Genomic DNA, 18,793 nt, shown 5'->3' on the forward strand with positions numbered 1-18,793 from the left:
AAATTGGGACTTATTTCGGAGTTGCCTCTAGATGAAAGATATTCTACTTATGTTTTCCATTGCTTTAAAGCTACTCGAGATCAAAGTTCAATAATTCTTTGGAATCATGTCTATTTCTGTAAAACTACCAAAATAAGCAGGAGAACATGACCTGGTAATTCTTATGGACTCTGAAATATCAGTAACACCTTACTTCCTGAGCATCTAGCTTTGCAATAATGGAAACATTTTTCTTTGCAGTGTCACAGCTCTTCTACTGTTCTGCTTTTTCTTTGCATGACTTTATGGGAAATTACATTGCTTCTGGGAGTACATTTGTACTGTGTGTACTCTACCTTGGGCTCTCCACTTCATAAATCAGCTCTAAATTTTTATCAAAGATGATGTCAGTTCATCTCTCACCTTTATTCCTTGGCCAAGACTCTCAAGAGAATTAATATCCAGACCTTCCTTGCAGGCCTGCAAACAGGAAATCACTTTCTGACTCTCAATTTTGCCTGGCCGGATAGTAAGACTGGCCAGGCTGCCATGGAAATACTGAGCAAATCTGGGCTTGGTGACTTCACCCCCTGCAAGAAAGAGAATATAAAATGATTATTGATACCAACACACAAACTACACATCTAATAATTCACTTTATGTTTTAACACATGTAAAGAATTTATATCCATTTTAGCCAAGTATATTTGAGATCCCATTTATTGTGATAAGTGGAATTGCTTTGTGGGTTGTTGGGTGGCACCTAGTAGCAGATTTAATGTCTCTAAGATTCTTGTCAGTGTTTTTCCAGTATTGTATTCAGGTGTTTATAAAGCTGTGATAACATACTCTGAGATGAAACATGGCTTCCCAAACCTCTGTCCAAGGAAGCACAGCAGTTTTAAAAATGAATTGATGAGATTATTGAAGTGATCAAACACGAATTTAAAAAAATGATTAAGGTCCAATGTTTATTTATATAGAAACTGTATTTGCTAGTTTTCTATTACAAGATCACTTACACAGCCTTTGCCTTTCTCCTCCAAAAAACATACTACCTGAAGTTCTTAGATGTGCTAAGAGTCACGGCTCTGTGTAAGCAAGCTGCCACATTCTCTGCAAACAGTTGTCTCTAAGGGTATGGTGTAAATTCACAGCAGTGAATGCAGGCCAATGCACAGCACTATGCTAAAAGGCTTGTAGTGCCTCCCTTACCCAAAGCAGCTGATGTGGTGCCAGGTTAGGTCTCGTCACTGTGTGTTGCATTAGGCCCTATAGCTACGCTCTATTCACTTTCACTCTAGGCAGCTTCAAAGGAAGACTGATCTTTACGAGTTGTCAATAAAATGTGATTACATACTGTCTGCACCAGTGATAATAGCATCTAAATTACTCTTGGGATATTTAGTGATTTACTCATCCTCCTCTAGGAGAATTTTTAGAGCTCGCCTTTTCTGCAAGTGTTAGCTGTATCAGTGCATGTGAATTACTGCCTACCTTGAGCCTGAGAGGACTGAGAGCGCCATGCAACAGTGAAGCCAGGCAGACTAATTGGATTAGCAGTTGATAAGCTGTTGTAATTGGTAGATAACTCATCTCTACAGCGTTTGTAGCTTTAGTGTCAAACAACCTATTTCTGCCAGGCAAGCTAGCTCAAGCTTGAACTTTAACTTGAAGATTTGTGTGTGAATTGGGGTTAGGATGGGGATGAAGTGACAAATTTTCTTTAGGCTGATGTCGCTACGTAAAAGCCTGAAAAACATCATTTCTAGTCTGTGCAGTATGAACACTATGAAGAGGACTCAAGTTATTTTATATAGTGAAGAAAATACACACCGGTATACTGAGAGACAAGAAGGTATCTAAGCAGGCTGTTTCTTCATAGAACTAGACAGGTTTTGTTCTTTTTCATTAACTTTGCAGCACAAACTGCCTCTCTTTTTACCCCAAATAAAAATCTTCAAGGAGAGATTATTCTTCCCCACTCTTTCATTCATTTGTCCATTATACAGAAAGCTTCCTCTGGGCAGAATTTTTTTGTGGTTTCACAGAAACTTTCATGTGTGCAACGGCTAAAGTGCAGGATTTGTTTGTGCTGTAATTTCATCCTTTCTGATACTTACCAAGACATTTATTTGGTAAATAGATAGTGCATTACAGTGACATTGGCTTTTCAGAAAAAATGTTGTTATATTTATCTGTTTGTACGGTCTTTAAAAGTACGTGTTGCCACTAACACAGCAGCAATGTATCTGGACAGAAAAAGGTAAGCCAAATTAAAAAAAAATAATATGCAAACCTCTCCCTAAAAAGGAGACAAAGAGAGAAAACCAGACAAGAACTTACAGAAGAAGAAGGGAATCACATCGTGCTTTGAAGCTTCAAATTCTCATATCTCTAACAGAATTGTGGAGACAGCAAGTTCCAAGGCTAAAACACCAACACTAATACTGGAGCTTTGAAATTTAGAAACCTACAGTAAGTCTGCCAGTAGATCTTAATAGTTCTGAGGAGATGCAAAATAAGAAGCAGTCTCAGATAAGCTAATGTATTTAAATGTGAAACTAGCTCATTAAAATGTATAAAGGACTAGACAAGAAGCTAGAACAAAGAATTCAGTGCCATGGCTATGCCTGACAGAAACAAGCAGGATAAACCAGTTGCAGTAAAGCTACAGAGCAACATGACTGGTGCTTACATCCATGAATAGGAGTTTCAGGTTTGGATTTTTTTTTCTTTTCTTTGGTTGGTTGTTCTTTCACTTTGGACTAGTTCTCCTCTGGTATTATTGACAAAGCACTTATAATTACATTGCTAGGTCATTTACAATGATACAGTAACTGCCTATAAACCATATTATTAAATATACAGAGTATTCACTGTGCCCAAGCCCTGCTTCAAAAAATGCTGGTGTACAAGGAGGCATTACCATCTAGGACATGTATAATTCTTGTTTAAAGTCGCCTGTCTTGTAAGTCATCTGCCCAACCACTAACATAAAAGCATGGAAGAGAATATGAGTGTTTCCAGGAATAAGCTTTAAAAATGCTCTGCAAACACAGGCACTACAAAAACCGTGAGTATTTGAAGAACAGGCTTACATACTTACCCTATTCACAGGACTAAGGTTGTGTTTTGTGCAGGTGTATAGATCGATTTTGGACTGTAAAGGAGGTGATGTAATCTTTGTTCTGGAGAGGCTATCAACTGCTATGTAAAAAAAGCAAGTATTTCAAGAATATGTGAGTGAAAAATGGCTGGGTCTACCTAGTCTCATATCGTGTCAGTAGAGAAAATCTGCAGAACTATGCCCATGGTTATGACAGGCTGATTCAGGCTGGGACAATTGCACTAGAACAACTGATAGCAGAGTCTGAAGGGACACTGAGGGATGATACAGCCTGTCCCCTAGCACCAAGACAAGAACAGCTGTACTTAATCCATTCTCGAGAATTGCCTGAGCTGTTCTAAATGCTTCTGAAGACAGAGGCTCCCCAAGCAATCCACTCCAATGACCGTTGATCCTTAGAGCTGGAAGTTTATTCCTAATAGGGAATGTGAGCTGTCAAAATATGGCTATGTCTTCTCTTTTCCTTTGCCAGGCTGAACAAGGCCTTTTCTTTACATCTTCTACCTAACACTGTAGACTATGATCATCCCTGTAGGTTTTCCTGGAACTCCTGCTATTATCTGAAGTACTAACCATAATCTAGCATTCTTCTCAATATTATATGTGTTTTACAGAGGACATGCCTGTTCATCCAGGGTAGTGTGAATACTAGCTTTTTCCACATGAAAAAACATGAGCAGCTAAAGAGAGACTACTATCTCACACTTTATTAGAAAAAATAGACTGCTAAATAAGCCTTCCATAAGCACCTTTTACCAGAGTTAAAGACAAAATTATATACCTACCAATTTTATCCTCAAAGGTGAACAGAAGTCATTATATCTGACTCTTATCACAGCTGCTTGTAATTGCATCATGTTGACATTTTGATATTCTTCTACCTCAGCACTTCAGAATCTTCTCAGCTCAGTGGGGTATGTTAGCTTGCTGATGCGTTTCAATCGCCAGTAATTATTAGATTGCAAATGGACAAAATCCAATGCAATAAAATCGGGAAGCAAAACCCAAAACCCTCACTAAAATTGAAGGAACGGCCTAAAGCCAATCTGCTACAATCCTGTATTCCGGATTTGATAAAAGGGATTATTAGGAATATAGTTTTTCAATCTCAAAAAATGTAATAAGAAAAAATTGTCAGAATAAATTGAAAATCCTCAGCAATTGGCTGTTTTACTCCTGTCTGTATCTGTGTTTTATTCATGCTTGGTTCTACTGTGTTAGTATGATTGAATGCCGTCTTTCCTTCTTCTTCTGCAATCTAATATTCAAGTATTTGACCTCAGCTTCTTAGTGGGTGCAAATTTGGTCCAGGATGGCCAAACACCAAGTCCTAGTCACTCTAAAATTCTTAGCTCCCAAGATTAGATGAGTACAAATATATTTAATCCATCATGAAAATGGTAATTCTGTAGCATGCTAAAGCACAGTGTGTAATTGTAGTTAATGCCGATAGCAACGTTTTTACAGAATATTATCCAAATTCTTGTAAATACTGATCTTTCCAAATAGAAATCCTTTGACCATGATACATTTAATGCCTGTGCAGCTTCACATGCAGCTGATAGGCAGCTCAGAGCCACTGACTTCATTGGGCAGGAGGAAAGCTCAGTTCCATTGTCTGAATTTGACTCATCACTGAAATTACCGCATGCTAAGAAACAACTGAGGAAAAGGTATAAGCTACTCCCAACAGCTCTTACTGCTTTAAGATGCTTTGAACTTAACTCTGACACCAAACTGAGCCTAAGCAACAATATTTTTGAGATGATGAAGACAACCTAAATAGATTACACAAGCCTCTGGAGCAACAATTCAGAGAACAAAGTGGAGCTCCAGTGATGATGATCTTGATCCAAGTGTCCAAGTGTCCTAAAACTTTTTCTACTTCCCAATGTCATGGCGCAGTGAAAAATAAAGTGTTCTGTAACACAGCATCTGCCAATTTCTATCCAGAGGTCAGGCCATCCAGTTAACTTAGATTGCCTCAGCAAGTTTCACGGGATTTTTTGCTGTCAGGGTCTTTTCGCCCTTTCCTATGAGTGAGGTACACCTTAGATACAGCTCACCTCCGCAACAATGTTATAATATCAAGACCTGAGAGAATAAGAAAACCTCCTCAGCTGTGTTACGTGTTCTGTTTCACTCAGTTCTATGTTTATTGATTACTACAGATTAATATGCTGTGAGTCCTAATTCTTGAGGGATAGTTAAGTAGTTAAGATTTAGCTGAATAATGCGACCACCAAATGAAAACAGAACCTTCCCTACCGTCAGTCAGGGAATTAGGTTGATGTCTGTAACACAAAAAAGACTGAAACCACACTATAAAACAACATCACTTATTCTCATTACAGACGCTTGCATGACAAATTTTCGAAGCTACTGGGTTTTTTCCCCCATCACAGTTGTGAGGCAACACAGGCCATAGTGTTATTCATACCTTGATGATAAAATTGTGCATTGTTTTTTCCACCTGACCCAGCACACACATCCACTCCCAAAGTCTGGCAGATACAGGAGGATGGATGTTGGCTTTTTGGCATTAATTCAATCCTCATAATGGGAAGATGGTGTCAACAGGCTGTGGGAGGCATCCAGAGGAACTGTTGACACACATAATTATTCACTATAATGCTGTTCACTGCTTAGTAAAAGTAGTATGCACCACATTTTCCACTTTCTAAAATAATAACTATTTTCTGGACTGGGATTCTTCTTCTTCTACGCTGGTTCTGATCTCTTCTGCCTGGAACTCTATCAATGCAGAGCAAGTAGGGCAGCTCGGGCACTAGGGCCAGAAAAGTCCCTCCCACCAGAACTTTACCCAGGGTCACCTTGATAAAGTCTTTCTGAGTTACTTTCCTTTTCTGCTATGCGTGAATGCTGGTGGAGGTGAACAAGTACAGGACACACACTGACACCAAAGCATACAGAAGAAGGGTCCTGCCCTGGCCTGCTGGGCTTCCCACCAGATAAAACCACTATAGCAGACACTTGGGTTATGTTTCTGAGAAAGAGACAGTTGAGACATAAAATAGGCACAGGGCTTAGAATGAGCTGCAAAAAATAAAGTGCATGCCGCTACTGGAATTCATAGAACGGTTTGGGTTGGAAAGTACCTTAAAGATCATCTGGTTCCATCCAACCTGGCTTTGAACACTTCCAGGGATGGGAAGAGATGTAAAGTGCTGTTTGTATTCACTTACCAATCTCCAAAGAACAATCATGCCTTTTTGTCAAAACAAGTGACTTTATTGAGCTTACAGATCTTCTTTTAGGCCTTTTGCCCTACCCTAATAATGAGCAAGTAATTATCAGAGCAGTCTAAGCACAATGAGGTTTTCACTGGAAATGATGAATCAAGAGAATTTCCAACTACGATGTGATTCCTTTAAGGACTTTAATAGACTCTGGTTATACTGAGCCAGATAATTAAGGAATGATCGATTATTCAGGGTCCCAACATAAAGACTGAAGTTAATCTGGAAGCAGCTGCAAGACATTCTGGCTCTGAAGTCCTCAGGTGCAAGCCCCAAAATTTATCCCATCTTTTTGTTATGGCAGTCTACAGAGCTGGGTTTAATTCCCTGACAAGTAGATTGGCTGTTAAATAGGATGAAATCTAACATAGATTTCAGGAGTAGTCCCAATTAGTGACTCAAGTTTTTACACTCCCAGAGCTTCTCAGCACAAAAAAGTTTTAGTCATTTTTTTATATCACTCAGACAAAAATTACTCAGAAAACTACTCATCAAACATGGCACTATTCAAGTCTGCCCCTGCTCTTGTTTGATATCATAATCTGACAGCCTCACACAGACAGCTTTAGGCTTTAAAGTATTATCTGAAATAAGACAAATACAGAGAACGCTAAGGGCTACCGGCTTGTAAGCATGCATATGCATATCTATCTCTGTACAATAGATCCATAGATCAAAAGTGTGGTATAACTTGCACTATTTAAGATAACTTTTCTCAAGATAAGAAAAACACTCTATAATCTCTCACAATTAAGCCAATACTTTTTTGTTATTTCTAGGGAAACCGTGAGGAATTATGACAACCACGGAAAAAATGTTACAATCTTATATATCTTAGAGCAGATTACAGTCCAAGTGATGTTAATGTTGCCCAAAAAACTATATTCCTCTTCTCCAGATAACATTCTTGTGCTGGCGCATAGTCCCCAGTGCAGAAATTCAGTCAAATAAGGGACATATATCTATGCTGAATTAGTAACAGATTTGAATGCAAATTCAGCGTTCCAAGAAAACACCCTCCTAAACTAATCTTCCACATATGTTCGTATTTCTGCTATGGCTAAAATTCCAGCAAAGATCTGTGAAGTGCATTGAAATCCACTCCACCTTGTTTTTGATGAGAAGGGCAATATAGCGAGAACACTGCTGTACTAACAGAAGCATCAGTATACAGATATTCAGCATCACGTTATGTAGAAATCTACCTAGGTGGTCTTGCATTAATTTGTTTGCTTGTATCACTCCACTGAGGCCTCCGGTTGGTGCAAGCTATGTCAGCCCCCAAGGCATGATCCACTCGTGTTAGAATGCACAGTAGGGGGTAATCTTTATCTGTTGAATATCTTAGTTTCTGGGGGAAGTCCAAGGTTGAGGATACAGGCTGCTGCTGCTGCTACTGCTACACTGCCCACAGTGTATCTGTCTCAGTGATCTGACCCCTTTCCAACTTTTAACTCTTACCATTCTTCTTGCCTTGAATAGTAAGTCAGTTCTCTGACTGCAACTTTATGATTGATATGTCAGCAGAGTGCTGACATATAAGGTTAATAAGGTTATTCCACAGAAGGACTCTATAAAAAAAAAAAATTGGTCTCCAGCCTAGGGTAAGGAACAAGGAAAATGGCAGGAGAATACAAAAGAAAAACAGAATAGAAAACAGAAATTACTTAGAAAACAGGAACTACAATAGCCTTCTGCTATATTCATGATAACAAAGTTTGCCTGTTGACAGGCTTCTTAAAGACTTTCCCCTGTGCAATGTGGCCAGCATAATTACCCTGTGAAGCTCCAGCACTCTAGAATGGGTGGCATTGTTAGAAATAATGACTTACAGTCATGGTAAGCTACAATATAACCTTGTGACAAGTCATTAACTTGTGTCACTACTTTCCTGACAGGACTTTGGGAATGATACATAAATAAACAAGCCATTGTGGGAGGGAGAGAGTATGAACTCAAGACCTCATCTTTTCAGAGAAACCTGGAGGAAGTCTGTTTGCAGCCTGTGGTACAAAAGATGATTAGACTACCAAATTATGTACCTTGCTCCCTTCTTCTGGCTGCCTTTGCCACAGAATATTTAGCAATAAAGGGATCAGAGTGGGAACCTATAAATCTTGGTTTAATGGAAGAAATTTCTCACTCTGTAAAAGGGTCCATTTGCTCTGTCCTCAGATAAACTGAATCAAAAATAATGAACTCAGAGGAGAACTTGCTAGGGTAAGCTCCCGGAAAGTGCAGCTCCAGGATAAGTTAGCCTTCATTTGTTTGTATTGCTTAGGAGAATGAAACAGAATTGCAAAAGCTAAAAGGGAGAATAAGAACAATTTTGTGGCTGATCAGGAAGTCTGATCCTATTCTTGCTGTGATGGAGATTTTTTTAAGTGACCTGAGGAAAAATCACCTACCCTCTTGCTACTGCACTTTATCGCCACAGAGCATGGGTAATTCTGCTTTCTTGCTGCAGAACTGTGTTACCTCTTTATTGTTCGGAAAGCTCTCAAGAATCTTGAGTGGAAGGGCAAAGCTAGAGTATTTTTATTGCTAGAGAAGAAGAAAGTAGAAATGAGAGCTGAAGTTGAGCCTTCAGGGGCTCTCTCCTATCCTGATGGACCATGTCTGCTTCTAAAATCCATTCAAGGAGGTAGGGGTTCAGAGGCAGTGACAGGGTCACACTTCCCACATGTTCTCTTTGGTGTCTCTTTTGTTCTGGGAAGCACACATATAAGCAAGTCAATTTTGTCCTTTAGATACCCTTGAGAAAGAGTAATATTGCCTCAAAATTTCTTTCAGCATTAGAGACAGAACAGCACTTTGGACCTAAATAGCCCACCTACATCAAAATCACACCCTTGACAATCATCTGTGAGACCACTGATGTGAACAAAAAAGGCCTTTTAAAGAAGCTAAAATTAAGTTATATCCTTAACCCTAAGTATCTGCAGAGAAAGCTGTCAAACTTCACCAGGGTACATAAAGGCCTAATTTCAGGAACAGCTGTACTAGCACTCCAAACTGTTCATTTCCACCCTCAGTTCACGAAGACTCCAGTTTGCTTAGCTCTGTACTCAGTATTACCTTTTTCCAGGCCTAGTGTCACTGAAATCACAGCTAAGAAGTAAGTTAGGATTTGCTATGCATGAAGACTGGCATTCTGTTGGAGATAGGCTGCAACAGGTTAAGAAGTTTCTGTCTCCAGCTGTCACTGTTCTTGGGTCACATGTAACTGAACCAACACAAACAGTTTAGCCTAAAAATAATGCTTTAACTCCCACCCTCAAATAAACTACCCTCCCCCAAAGTATAGCAGTATTAAACATGAACTACACAAAATGAAAAACAATTAGTTCTGCTAACCATTGTGATAGTACCCTAAATCAATGAGGTAGCTCTGCCTAGATCTTCCCTTTAATGAACTCCCTGAAGTGAGAACCAAGGTTTTTAAATTAAATAAGGAAGATTATACTAGAGTAACATCCAGAATACCTAATTTTAAGTAGAGGAAATTCATATTGATTATGCCAGAACAAAACGTAGAAGAGATTTTTTTAATACAACTTTCCTCATGCTCAATGTATCATTAAAGCTGGAAACAATCCTCCAGGCTTGGTTTTAGGTAGTTGAGTGACTTCCTAGGTTGCAGTAAACTTTATGCAGTGCCTGACAGACCCCAGGAAGGTTATATTCTATCACCTTTAAAGTCTGGCTCTCTGCTCTTTCAGTCATCTTCACATCTTCTGCTTGTCTGCAGGCTGCCATCCACACACTGGGACCCTAACTTCTGCCTCCAATACCCTCTTGACCCCTAGACAAGACTCTGCTTTTCAGGAAAAAACTAATTTTTCCTCTTTTTAGGAGAGTCCTAGCACTCAACTCACATTATTTAAAGAAATACTGCATACAATCAGGAACAAACAGAGCAGGCATACTTTTTACACTGCCAAGGCAAGGGTAAAGACGTGGGAGAGACTTGCCCATTACAACTGGAATGCTGATGTCAAAAAAAAAAAAAAAAAAAGGAAATGGTTTGATGCAAATGGGACAGTGAGCACATCATAAGCCAAAGTTTAAACGTATCACGTAAGCCTGAGAGATTGCACATTTGGTTTGTTTTCATGTTAGATGTAGAACAGCACTGAACTTAAACTGCTCACTTATATTTCACTTGAACAGCTGAAGGTAGAAGTTAAACTAACCTAACTTTTCATAATGGATGCTATAAACAAGGCTATAAAAGTCAGAAAAGAGTTACTCTAGAATTGAAAAATTAATAATAGGAAATATTAATCTCAAAGAAAAGAATTATCTTTCTGTGCCCAAGACTCCTGCATGACGTAACTCTGCGAAAGACAAGAAGGAGGTGCAAGCATGATACTTGCTACGTAACCTCAGGACAAGTACCAGTGTAAGTGACAAAAAGACCAGGGTTGAAAGAGGCACTTATCTCATAACCTGTAGGATTCTCAGATTCCTAGAGAAAGAGCAGAAAAATTCCCAGTTTCCAGACCAGAACTGAAAATTGTCATGTATGAAAGGGTAAATCTTTCATAGCAGTAGCAGATTTTCCTATTAGTGCTAACAGAGTAAATTACATTACTTTCTTTTCTTGATTTTTTGCTTTTCCATCTAAATACACTCTGCCTGTTCCCCACCAGTTCATAAGCTGCCCCACAGTCATGATGACTTACTCTTTGCTGTGAGCAAATCAGAATTGGTGTGGTAAGAAAAAGGAATGTTATTTCATGTGGTTCATTCAGTTGTCTGAGTTGAGATTGTTTTTGAAATAATTTTACTTTGATAAATGGATACTGTGGACTCAGAAAAACAAAATGGTTTAGTAAAGACAGAAAAAAACCTCACGTCCTTTCTGAAGGAAGAGGTTAGAACTTGTGTTCCTATTCTGCCAGTGCTTTGATGACAAGGGAAGGAAATAGTCTGAGCAAACCAGAGCTAGAAACTCCTCATATCCTCTTAACAAAGACTGCCCTAAATGGCTTGTGACACAAAAATCACTGCATATTTTTACTGAAATAAATTGTAGATGGTTGTAAAGCAGTTTTCTAATGCTTTGAAAATGTAAAGCGTTAGACTATTCTTACTGGCCAAAATGTATTATCCTAAGTAGACCCAGTTAACAGTTTCACTGAAACAATTTATAGTCAAATTATTTGTTTGATAGATCCACTTTTTCTTGAAATATATGGATTTTGAAAATTAACATTTTGAACAGAATAGATTGGGTTTATATGTTGAATAATTTACAATTTGACAGACTGAAATAGAGTGCTGAATATTATTAACAAAGTGACTTTCCATACCATTCATTTAAAATAGTTTGAGGTGATCAAAACAAACTTATCAAAAGATAAGCTTTGCCAAAAGCAATATCTTGAAATCTTGTTTCATATAAGCATCAAAATTTCACCTTTTTGCCTGACACATGACAGCTTATCAGAATCTTTAGCACACTATCTTAGCCAAATCTTGATGTTTTCATGAGATGGAAAATTTGTTTCTACTTTTGATGAGCTCCAATTCTCACACTATTAAAAGAGCAATACCATAATCTTGCAGTAAATATTGACAGCAGCAATAGGTAAAATTTCAGTAGTTTAAATCAGGTGTTTCACCAAAAAGAAAGAAGATTCTTATCCTGAATGGTTATTCATTAAGCCATCAAATTACTCAAGGCAAAGCTAAAAATGTCTGAAAACAATTGCAACTTTCTATTTGTTTAACAGCTTAAATAGTGAGTATAATCTGTGGTCTAAATTTATTGTGAACCTATATGAGAAGTTTTACCTTAATTCTTTCTCTTAACAATTTCAGATAAAAAGACAAAGTTGCAAAAGAAACAAGATTATTCTTATTATATTCGGCTGCCTTGGAGCTAGATGAAACCCACAGATGCAGCACTGCTGCAAAACTGGCATAGCTTTTGCTTATACAGTGCATGTGCCATGGGTAAAGTTACTACTCCACAGTTCTCAAAACTTGGCACCTGCATGACGATTAACATGAGATTCGAGTGAGGGCTGAGGAGAGTGGATTCCCACCAATACTGAGGCTTTTAGGAAAAAAACAAACAAACCCTGAAGATTGCTATTAGAGAGTGATAAAAACACACTGTATGAATGAAAGAAATTAAGGAGCAGAAGTAATACAAATAATGCACAAAAATATTTATGTAGACCTATGCAGAAGAACCTAGAAATAAACATGAAGTAAGGGATTAAAAGAAAATTCCTTTAGCACAGCTACTGAGAAATGCTGATTTTTCAGAAGGCAATACTCAATGATTATTCACAGCCCCTATGGCATTTGCTCATGTCTGGTAAGAACTGAATTTCTCCATTCACGAATTACATCTGCATTTCTTAACTTGGGAACTTTGATTTCAAAATACTGCACTAAGACTACATAAGAAAAAAAAAACAGATCAAACTAAAATCAAATTCAAGTAAATCAAATTGGTATCTGTCGACTATTCATCCCAGTAAACTGCTGGCTAAACCGAAGTTCTGGTTTCTGAAGAGTTTCATAGGTACTTCACTACATATTTTTAGCTAAAAAAGGAGTAATATTCCCTTAGAATATTAACACCTTAGAGTAAAATTAAATGTATTCTGTTATATATTTAACATCAATGAAAAATTCTAATACACCTAAAGATCACCCTATAGAGATGGAAGCCTACACATGCAAATAGCAGTTAGACAAGAATCAGTCTATACTCTTACAAATATATGGGATTAGTGTCATGCTGATTAGCTAGCTATCATAATACCTATCTCAGTGATCAATATTCAAAACTTATCAAATCTTGTTTTTAAGATTAGTGTGGCTTTATTCTGCATGTTGTCATCAAAGTAAAGATTGGATCTTTAGCCCAAGGTGTTCACAACCTAACCAGCTGGATTTGCTTCTAATACTATTTACACTGAACAGCTCTGCCATGCATAAGATGTCCAAATTATGCAGATAACATATTGTAAATGAGCAGAGATCAAACTGGCAAACAAGGTAATAACAGAGAAAGTGAGCCAACACTAAAGAGTTGGGAAAAAAGACAATCTGTGTTAAAGCATTTTTTCCTAATTATACAGTTTGCTTCACTTCATGCTTTGTCTTAAGTGAAAAGAAGACACAGTACATAAATAGAAAATCAACAACTTTACAAGAGCAGATGAGCAGAAAAAGAGGACTGCTTCAGATGTAAAGGCAGAGAACAGAAAAAAAAACAGTGGCATAAGGACCAGAAAACAGAATGAGGAGAGCGGGATTATAAAGGGTAGAAAAGAGGGAAAACTAATATTTAAGCAAAGACCCATACAAGTATAGCTCTGGTGTTGTAACTTTCAGTTTCATTTTAGTCTCATTTTCACATCAGGTCTATAACAGGGTGAATTGATTAAAGTAGTGGAATTACTGGTGATACATATCCAATGTGAAGAGCGCAGGATCAGGCCATAAGTTGTGAAAGAAATTTGAGGCAGACACTGAAAGGAGATAGCTGGAGTTCTTTAGAGTAATATTTAGATAGTTTGCTTAAAGCTAGAGAACACAGGAAACAATTAAAAGAAGCGAAGGCAAAACATAAAGAAGACAATCTTTCACATTGAATACGCAAACTGTATTCAACACTTCTTTAGATGACGGAAATGCAAAGCCTGTTAACGTCCCGTTCATTTTATCCTTGGATTTGATTTGTTATTAACTCTGGCTTTACTTCTGATTTTATAGCATCAACCTTTTAGTAATTTATTTGCTATGCAATTAGAGAGACAAATAAGATTCTTTTTGGTCTGAATTAGTAATTCTACTGTCTACTATCTGCTGCCATATTACCTTGCCAACAAGCACCAACTGTCAGCTGCATGGCTATGTGTGAAGGGTGGATAGGCCAATCATTGGTCACAAGATAAGGTTCGTATGTTGTTCCATCCATGTATAACGTAACAACGGGAAACTCAACATTGACAACGTAGTAATGCCATTCTTTATCACAAATCTGAAAGACAGAGTGCAAGAGAAAAATATTAATTAGCCCTTATTTTCAGGTGACTAATTTTTATTTCCCATACATTTTTTAAAATTGTCTTGTTTCCAAATTCCACTCATAGAAAAAAATAACATCATTGCAATTTATACATCACTAAAATTAATTAAATTTAAAACAACGTTGATGCAATATTTGTGCTATACTTGCAGAATATATTTGGTAAGTAGACGCATCTTAAAACACATTCTTTGAAAACAAGACCTATAAAACAGAAAAATCAGACAATTTGATATTTGTTCTGTATTTTCACATTTGTTAATACACAATACTAATTTCTTAATGTTTATATCAACTTTTGAGAATACAAAACTGTGTAAGAGATGCATACTTGGGATGTATCTGCATAGTTACTGGGTATCCCTATTAGCTTCAAATTAAGAAAATATATAGCACTTAGTCACTAGATTGATGAGTTGTTATCAATGATTTGATTCAACTGCCATTATTAACTTATAGCATCGGTACTTAGAAAGTCCTATGCAATGCATCAGGACCTCCATAGTGCTAGAAGGACCTCTGTTGTGCTCTGTATACACACAGATGGACAAGCAGTCTATGTGTGTACCTGATTTGGGCAGGAAACTCAGATCTCCATGCTCCATGTTTTGGCCTTGAGTTTTTTCCCCAGAGAGTCAGCAAAATGAGGATCTATATGGTTTCACTGATATACATCAGCTTTGAAAAGCAATAGCCACAGTTACAACATACTTTCAAGATGACAATATTAGTGTCAAATCTCATAGGAATTTCTGAGCTGGAAAACCAGGGATTACTGCAAGATGATCAGATTTGGTTTAGTTCAGAAATGTACAGCTAGATGAATCAGTGCCTCTGAAGACAGAAGTCTAGTGTGTAAATATCAATGCCTGCCCAGTTCTTTTTTCCTTTGTTGTATCTTTCAGATTTAAAAGTTCAAAGGAATAAATCACAGCAAATTGGTAGGATGGGTGGGCTGTTTCTAAAAATAAAACAATAGTTACAATCATGCTACTTTCAATTCTGTAGAGATAGTTGTTTTGACGTATTAAGGAATGGAAGTGCTTGAATGCAGATATCCTTGCTGTTTCATCGACGCCAGCAGAAAAGTAATGTTTAAACATAACACTTTGTCCTTGTCCAGGTTAAGTGCTATCTGCTGCAATATCTGCCCTTTGAAAGCAAAAGCTAATGTTTTGTTCCAGAAGACATTTCAACAAGAACTTAATCACTTCTATTTCAAACGGATACATTTATTACTGTGGGCATCATAGCTCCACAGCAAGAGATAAATGCAGCAAGGGGCTGCCAGAGCCTTCCTTTTGTAAGCAGTAGACAGCACAAATGTTTTCTGAAGGTTAAATGAACTGAAACCAAAATTGAAAGTAAATAAATTGGAAGACTGAAAACTTTATTGAACGAACAGCCATCATGAATAGTATTATGCAGTCCTCCCTTTCAAGGAAAAACAGCTTACCAAGTTTCCTGACTTGATCATTAGAATGTGATGCATCACAACCACATGTGTCAGACATTTTATATAAAACAAAATGAATGATGTGCCTGAGTTTGAGAGACCTTGCATGACAAAAACTACAGGCTTTAATACTTGACACTTTTCAGAGAACTGTTCCAGAGTATTTCTGTTTTGCAACCCTAAACTGCATCACTTGGAATGCCTCAAGTGCTGTTAAATCAGTGAGCAATCATCCTCATATTTAACCAAAGCAAGAGCACTTTAATATAGCAAACGCAAACATTTTGGGACATCATATACAGAAAGAGCATGATAATGTGTAGCTAGTCTGGTTATTCTATTGACTGACCGATAGGGCTGTTACATTTTTCAAAGAAAATGTTTTCTGGAAATACGAGATTGCATAAATCCCACAAGTCAAGACTCCAGCAACTGGGCTCCAGTGCTTCCTGGAGAAGAAGAAAAATGCGGATGTCCAACTGCAGGTGTCCACACTAGACAAAGTACTTACTGACCTTTATTTTTTCTGATACTTTCTGGAACATAAGATAGTGCAAATGTAGACAGCTTGGTGAAGTCCTCAAACCACCACTTGCATGCTTTTCCTTAAATTTCAACACATAAACACATCAAGTTTTATTTTAAAGGGAATTTAGGCACTTAAAGTCTCAGCTTGGTGCTTCCTGAGATTTCAAAAGCACCCAGGTTGGTCAGGTGCTTAACTGTCATATGATTTCAATACAGCTTAGGTACGCAGACACATGCATATTCCACCAAAAGATCTTTAAGTATCTGTAATGGGTTCCAGTGTAAAAACAAATATTCTACAAGGAAGCAATAAAACTATTTAAAAACTCTGGAACACATTCCAGTCACCCAGCAGCAGGCAGTATTTCATGCCTGGACATTTCACAGGCAACAAAATAATGAAATAAATAATTGTGGAGTGTAATTTGTTATGCTGTCATTTCAGACACCTTCTTCACCTTCTTAACACAGGAAGCCATTTTTTTCCCTGTATGCATTCCATAGTGGCAGTGGAATGTCATATGATTGCACTGAAGCCATGAAAATAAAATTATAAAATTTACTAGTTTGGCAAATAAAGACATTTTAGTCATCTCGAGTAAGAACTTTATTTTAAAAAATCTAATTTATAAAGCTATCCTAATGAGATAAAATTACAGATGAGTAAGCTTGGCTTTCAAAGATTGCTGGATGGCTAGGTTGGTCTAATCACTCTATCATGTCAGTCTGCCTCTAAAATGTATTAATCAAATCACAGTGAATTAACCAGCTTGAAGTCTTACAAGCCATTGCACTGGAATATGCTTTTATGAAATAGATGAAAATACTCAGTATAAACCTTATGAAGTAAGTTTCCCAAGACATTAAAGCTCTTAGCATCTTCTGAAGAAGAATGTCAGAGATTTTTGTTTCATATTGGAATGCTTAGGAACGGACTGAAACCAAAGTACTTTGGTCTGAGAAGCACATGGTGCTTAGAAACAGACTTTGTTGGTCTGCAAAATGTGTCTTTTTAGGGCTTTGTACATAAGGGCTAGGAAAGCACACATGAGAACATGCACTTTAGAGTTTATAGTTTTTTTAGCCTCACTAAGGTCAGCTGGGGCATACTCATGCAAAATGGATCATTCATCTGTTTGGCAAGAGAACGTGTACTTCAATAAGTGTCCCAGTTCAATACTGAAGAGCCACGCATATTCGCAACCCTCTGACTAGCTTCCTGAAAGTCCCTTAAGTAATAATGTTCAGCAGACCACTGAGTCTGACCACGCAAACAGCTCTGCATATCCTGTCAGTGCTACTCAGTGCGTACTTTGAGTCTATCCCTTTAGAGCTGAGAAAGCAGATATTACTTCCATCTCTCTGGTTAGTGTGACTTTGCTGAGGATGTGTTCTCAGAATACATTCAAACATCCACAAAAAAAAGCAGTAAGAAGAAAGAAGAAAAGGCAGGCAAGGAAAGCTCTCTACTTACTATAAATAACACTACTTAGCGCAGGTATGAGACACAAACTCCTTCTTTCTGCCTAAGTGGTCTGAACTGTTATTTTCTACAGGTTGTTTGAAGAAAGCACCTTAATCCAGCTCTAAAAAACAGAGCATGCCACTCTATTAACTTCTTGATGCCTTTTGTAATGTCTTAACAGGCTCTGAACTTCTCAACACCCCCCCCCCCCCTTACTCAGCATTCATTAGACCACATCTAAAATATTGTGCCTAGTTTTGGACCCCTGAATACAAGAAATACTTTGATAAACTGGAGTGAATTCAGTGGAGGGCCAGCAAAACAGCCAGCTCTTGCCATATGAGGAGAGGCTGAAGGGAACTGGGTTTGTTCAGCCCTGAGTGGGGCAGCATTAGGGGGACGGTAACAGCAGCCTTCCAGTGCCTAGGGAGAAGTTTGCAGGACAACAGAGACAGGCTTTTCAAAGTGGTGCAAGCTGTGACAAAGAGACAACAGACATAAATTGAAACAAGACAGGTTCATACTGGATATAAAGTAAGACTTCATTTCTCCATGTGGACAGTCAAGCAGACTGTCCAGATGAGTTGTGCCTCCATCCTTGGAGATTTTTCAAGACCTATCTGGACAAAGGCCTGAGCAACCTGGTCCAAGCTCATAGCTGCCCCTGCTTTGAGGAGGAGGTTGACCCAGAGACCTCCTGAAGTCTCTTCCCAGCTAAATTACAATTCTGAAACAGCATCACTCTGATGTGGCATTCTTCCTAAAGATGGGAAATGTTTAAATCCTCTTAGCCACAGGAATTACAATTCAGGTTTGCTATCTTAAAGGTGACTGCTGTAACCACAAGGCTATGAGGTACAGAGGCAACACTATCACCATCTTCCTCTGGACATATTTTGAAAAGGAAGACCAAAGC

The 18,793-nt window shown here is 37.9% G+C and overlaps 1 protein-coding gene across 3 annotated transcripts in view; it reads right to left on the reverse strand.

Annotated features, from left to right (window-relative positions):
* CLSTN2 (calsyntenin 2) overlaps nucleotides 1-18,793 on the reverse strand; it is a 394,596-nt gene that overhangs the window by 17,118 nt on the left and 358,685 nt on the right. For all 3 annotated transcript variants that reach the window (XM_087739556.1, XM_087739557.1, XM_087739558.1), the window contains 2 exons: nucleotides 14,218-14,380; nucleotides 403-569 (listed from right to left, as the gene is read on the reverse strand). In XM_087739556.1, coding sequence (XP_087595682.1) covers nucleotides 403-569; nucleotides 14,218-14,380 — 330 coding nt within the window. The remainder of the gene's footprint in view (nucleotides 1-402; nucleotides 570-14,217; nucleotides 14,381-18,793) is intronic.

The sequence above is a fragment of the Nipponia nippon genome, unplaced genomic scaffold (genome assembly GCF_047370975.1).
Source record: "Nipponia nippon isolate SJK-2023a ecotype South Korea unplaced genomic scaffold, ASM4737097v1 scaffold_7, whole genome shotgun sequence".
Taxonomy (NCBI): domain Eukaryota; kingdom Metazoa; phylum Chordata; class Aves; order Pelecaniformes; family Threskiornithidae; genus Nipponia; species Nipponia nippon.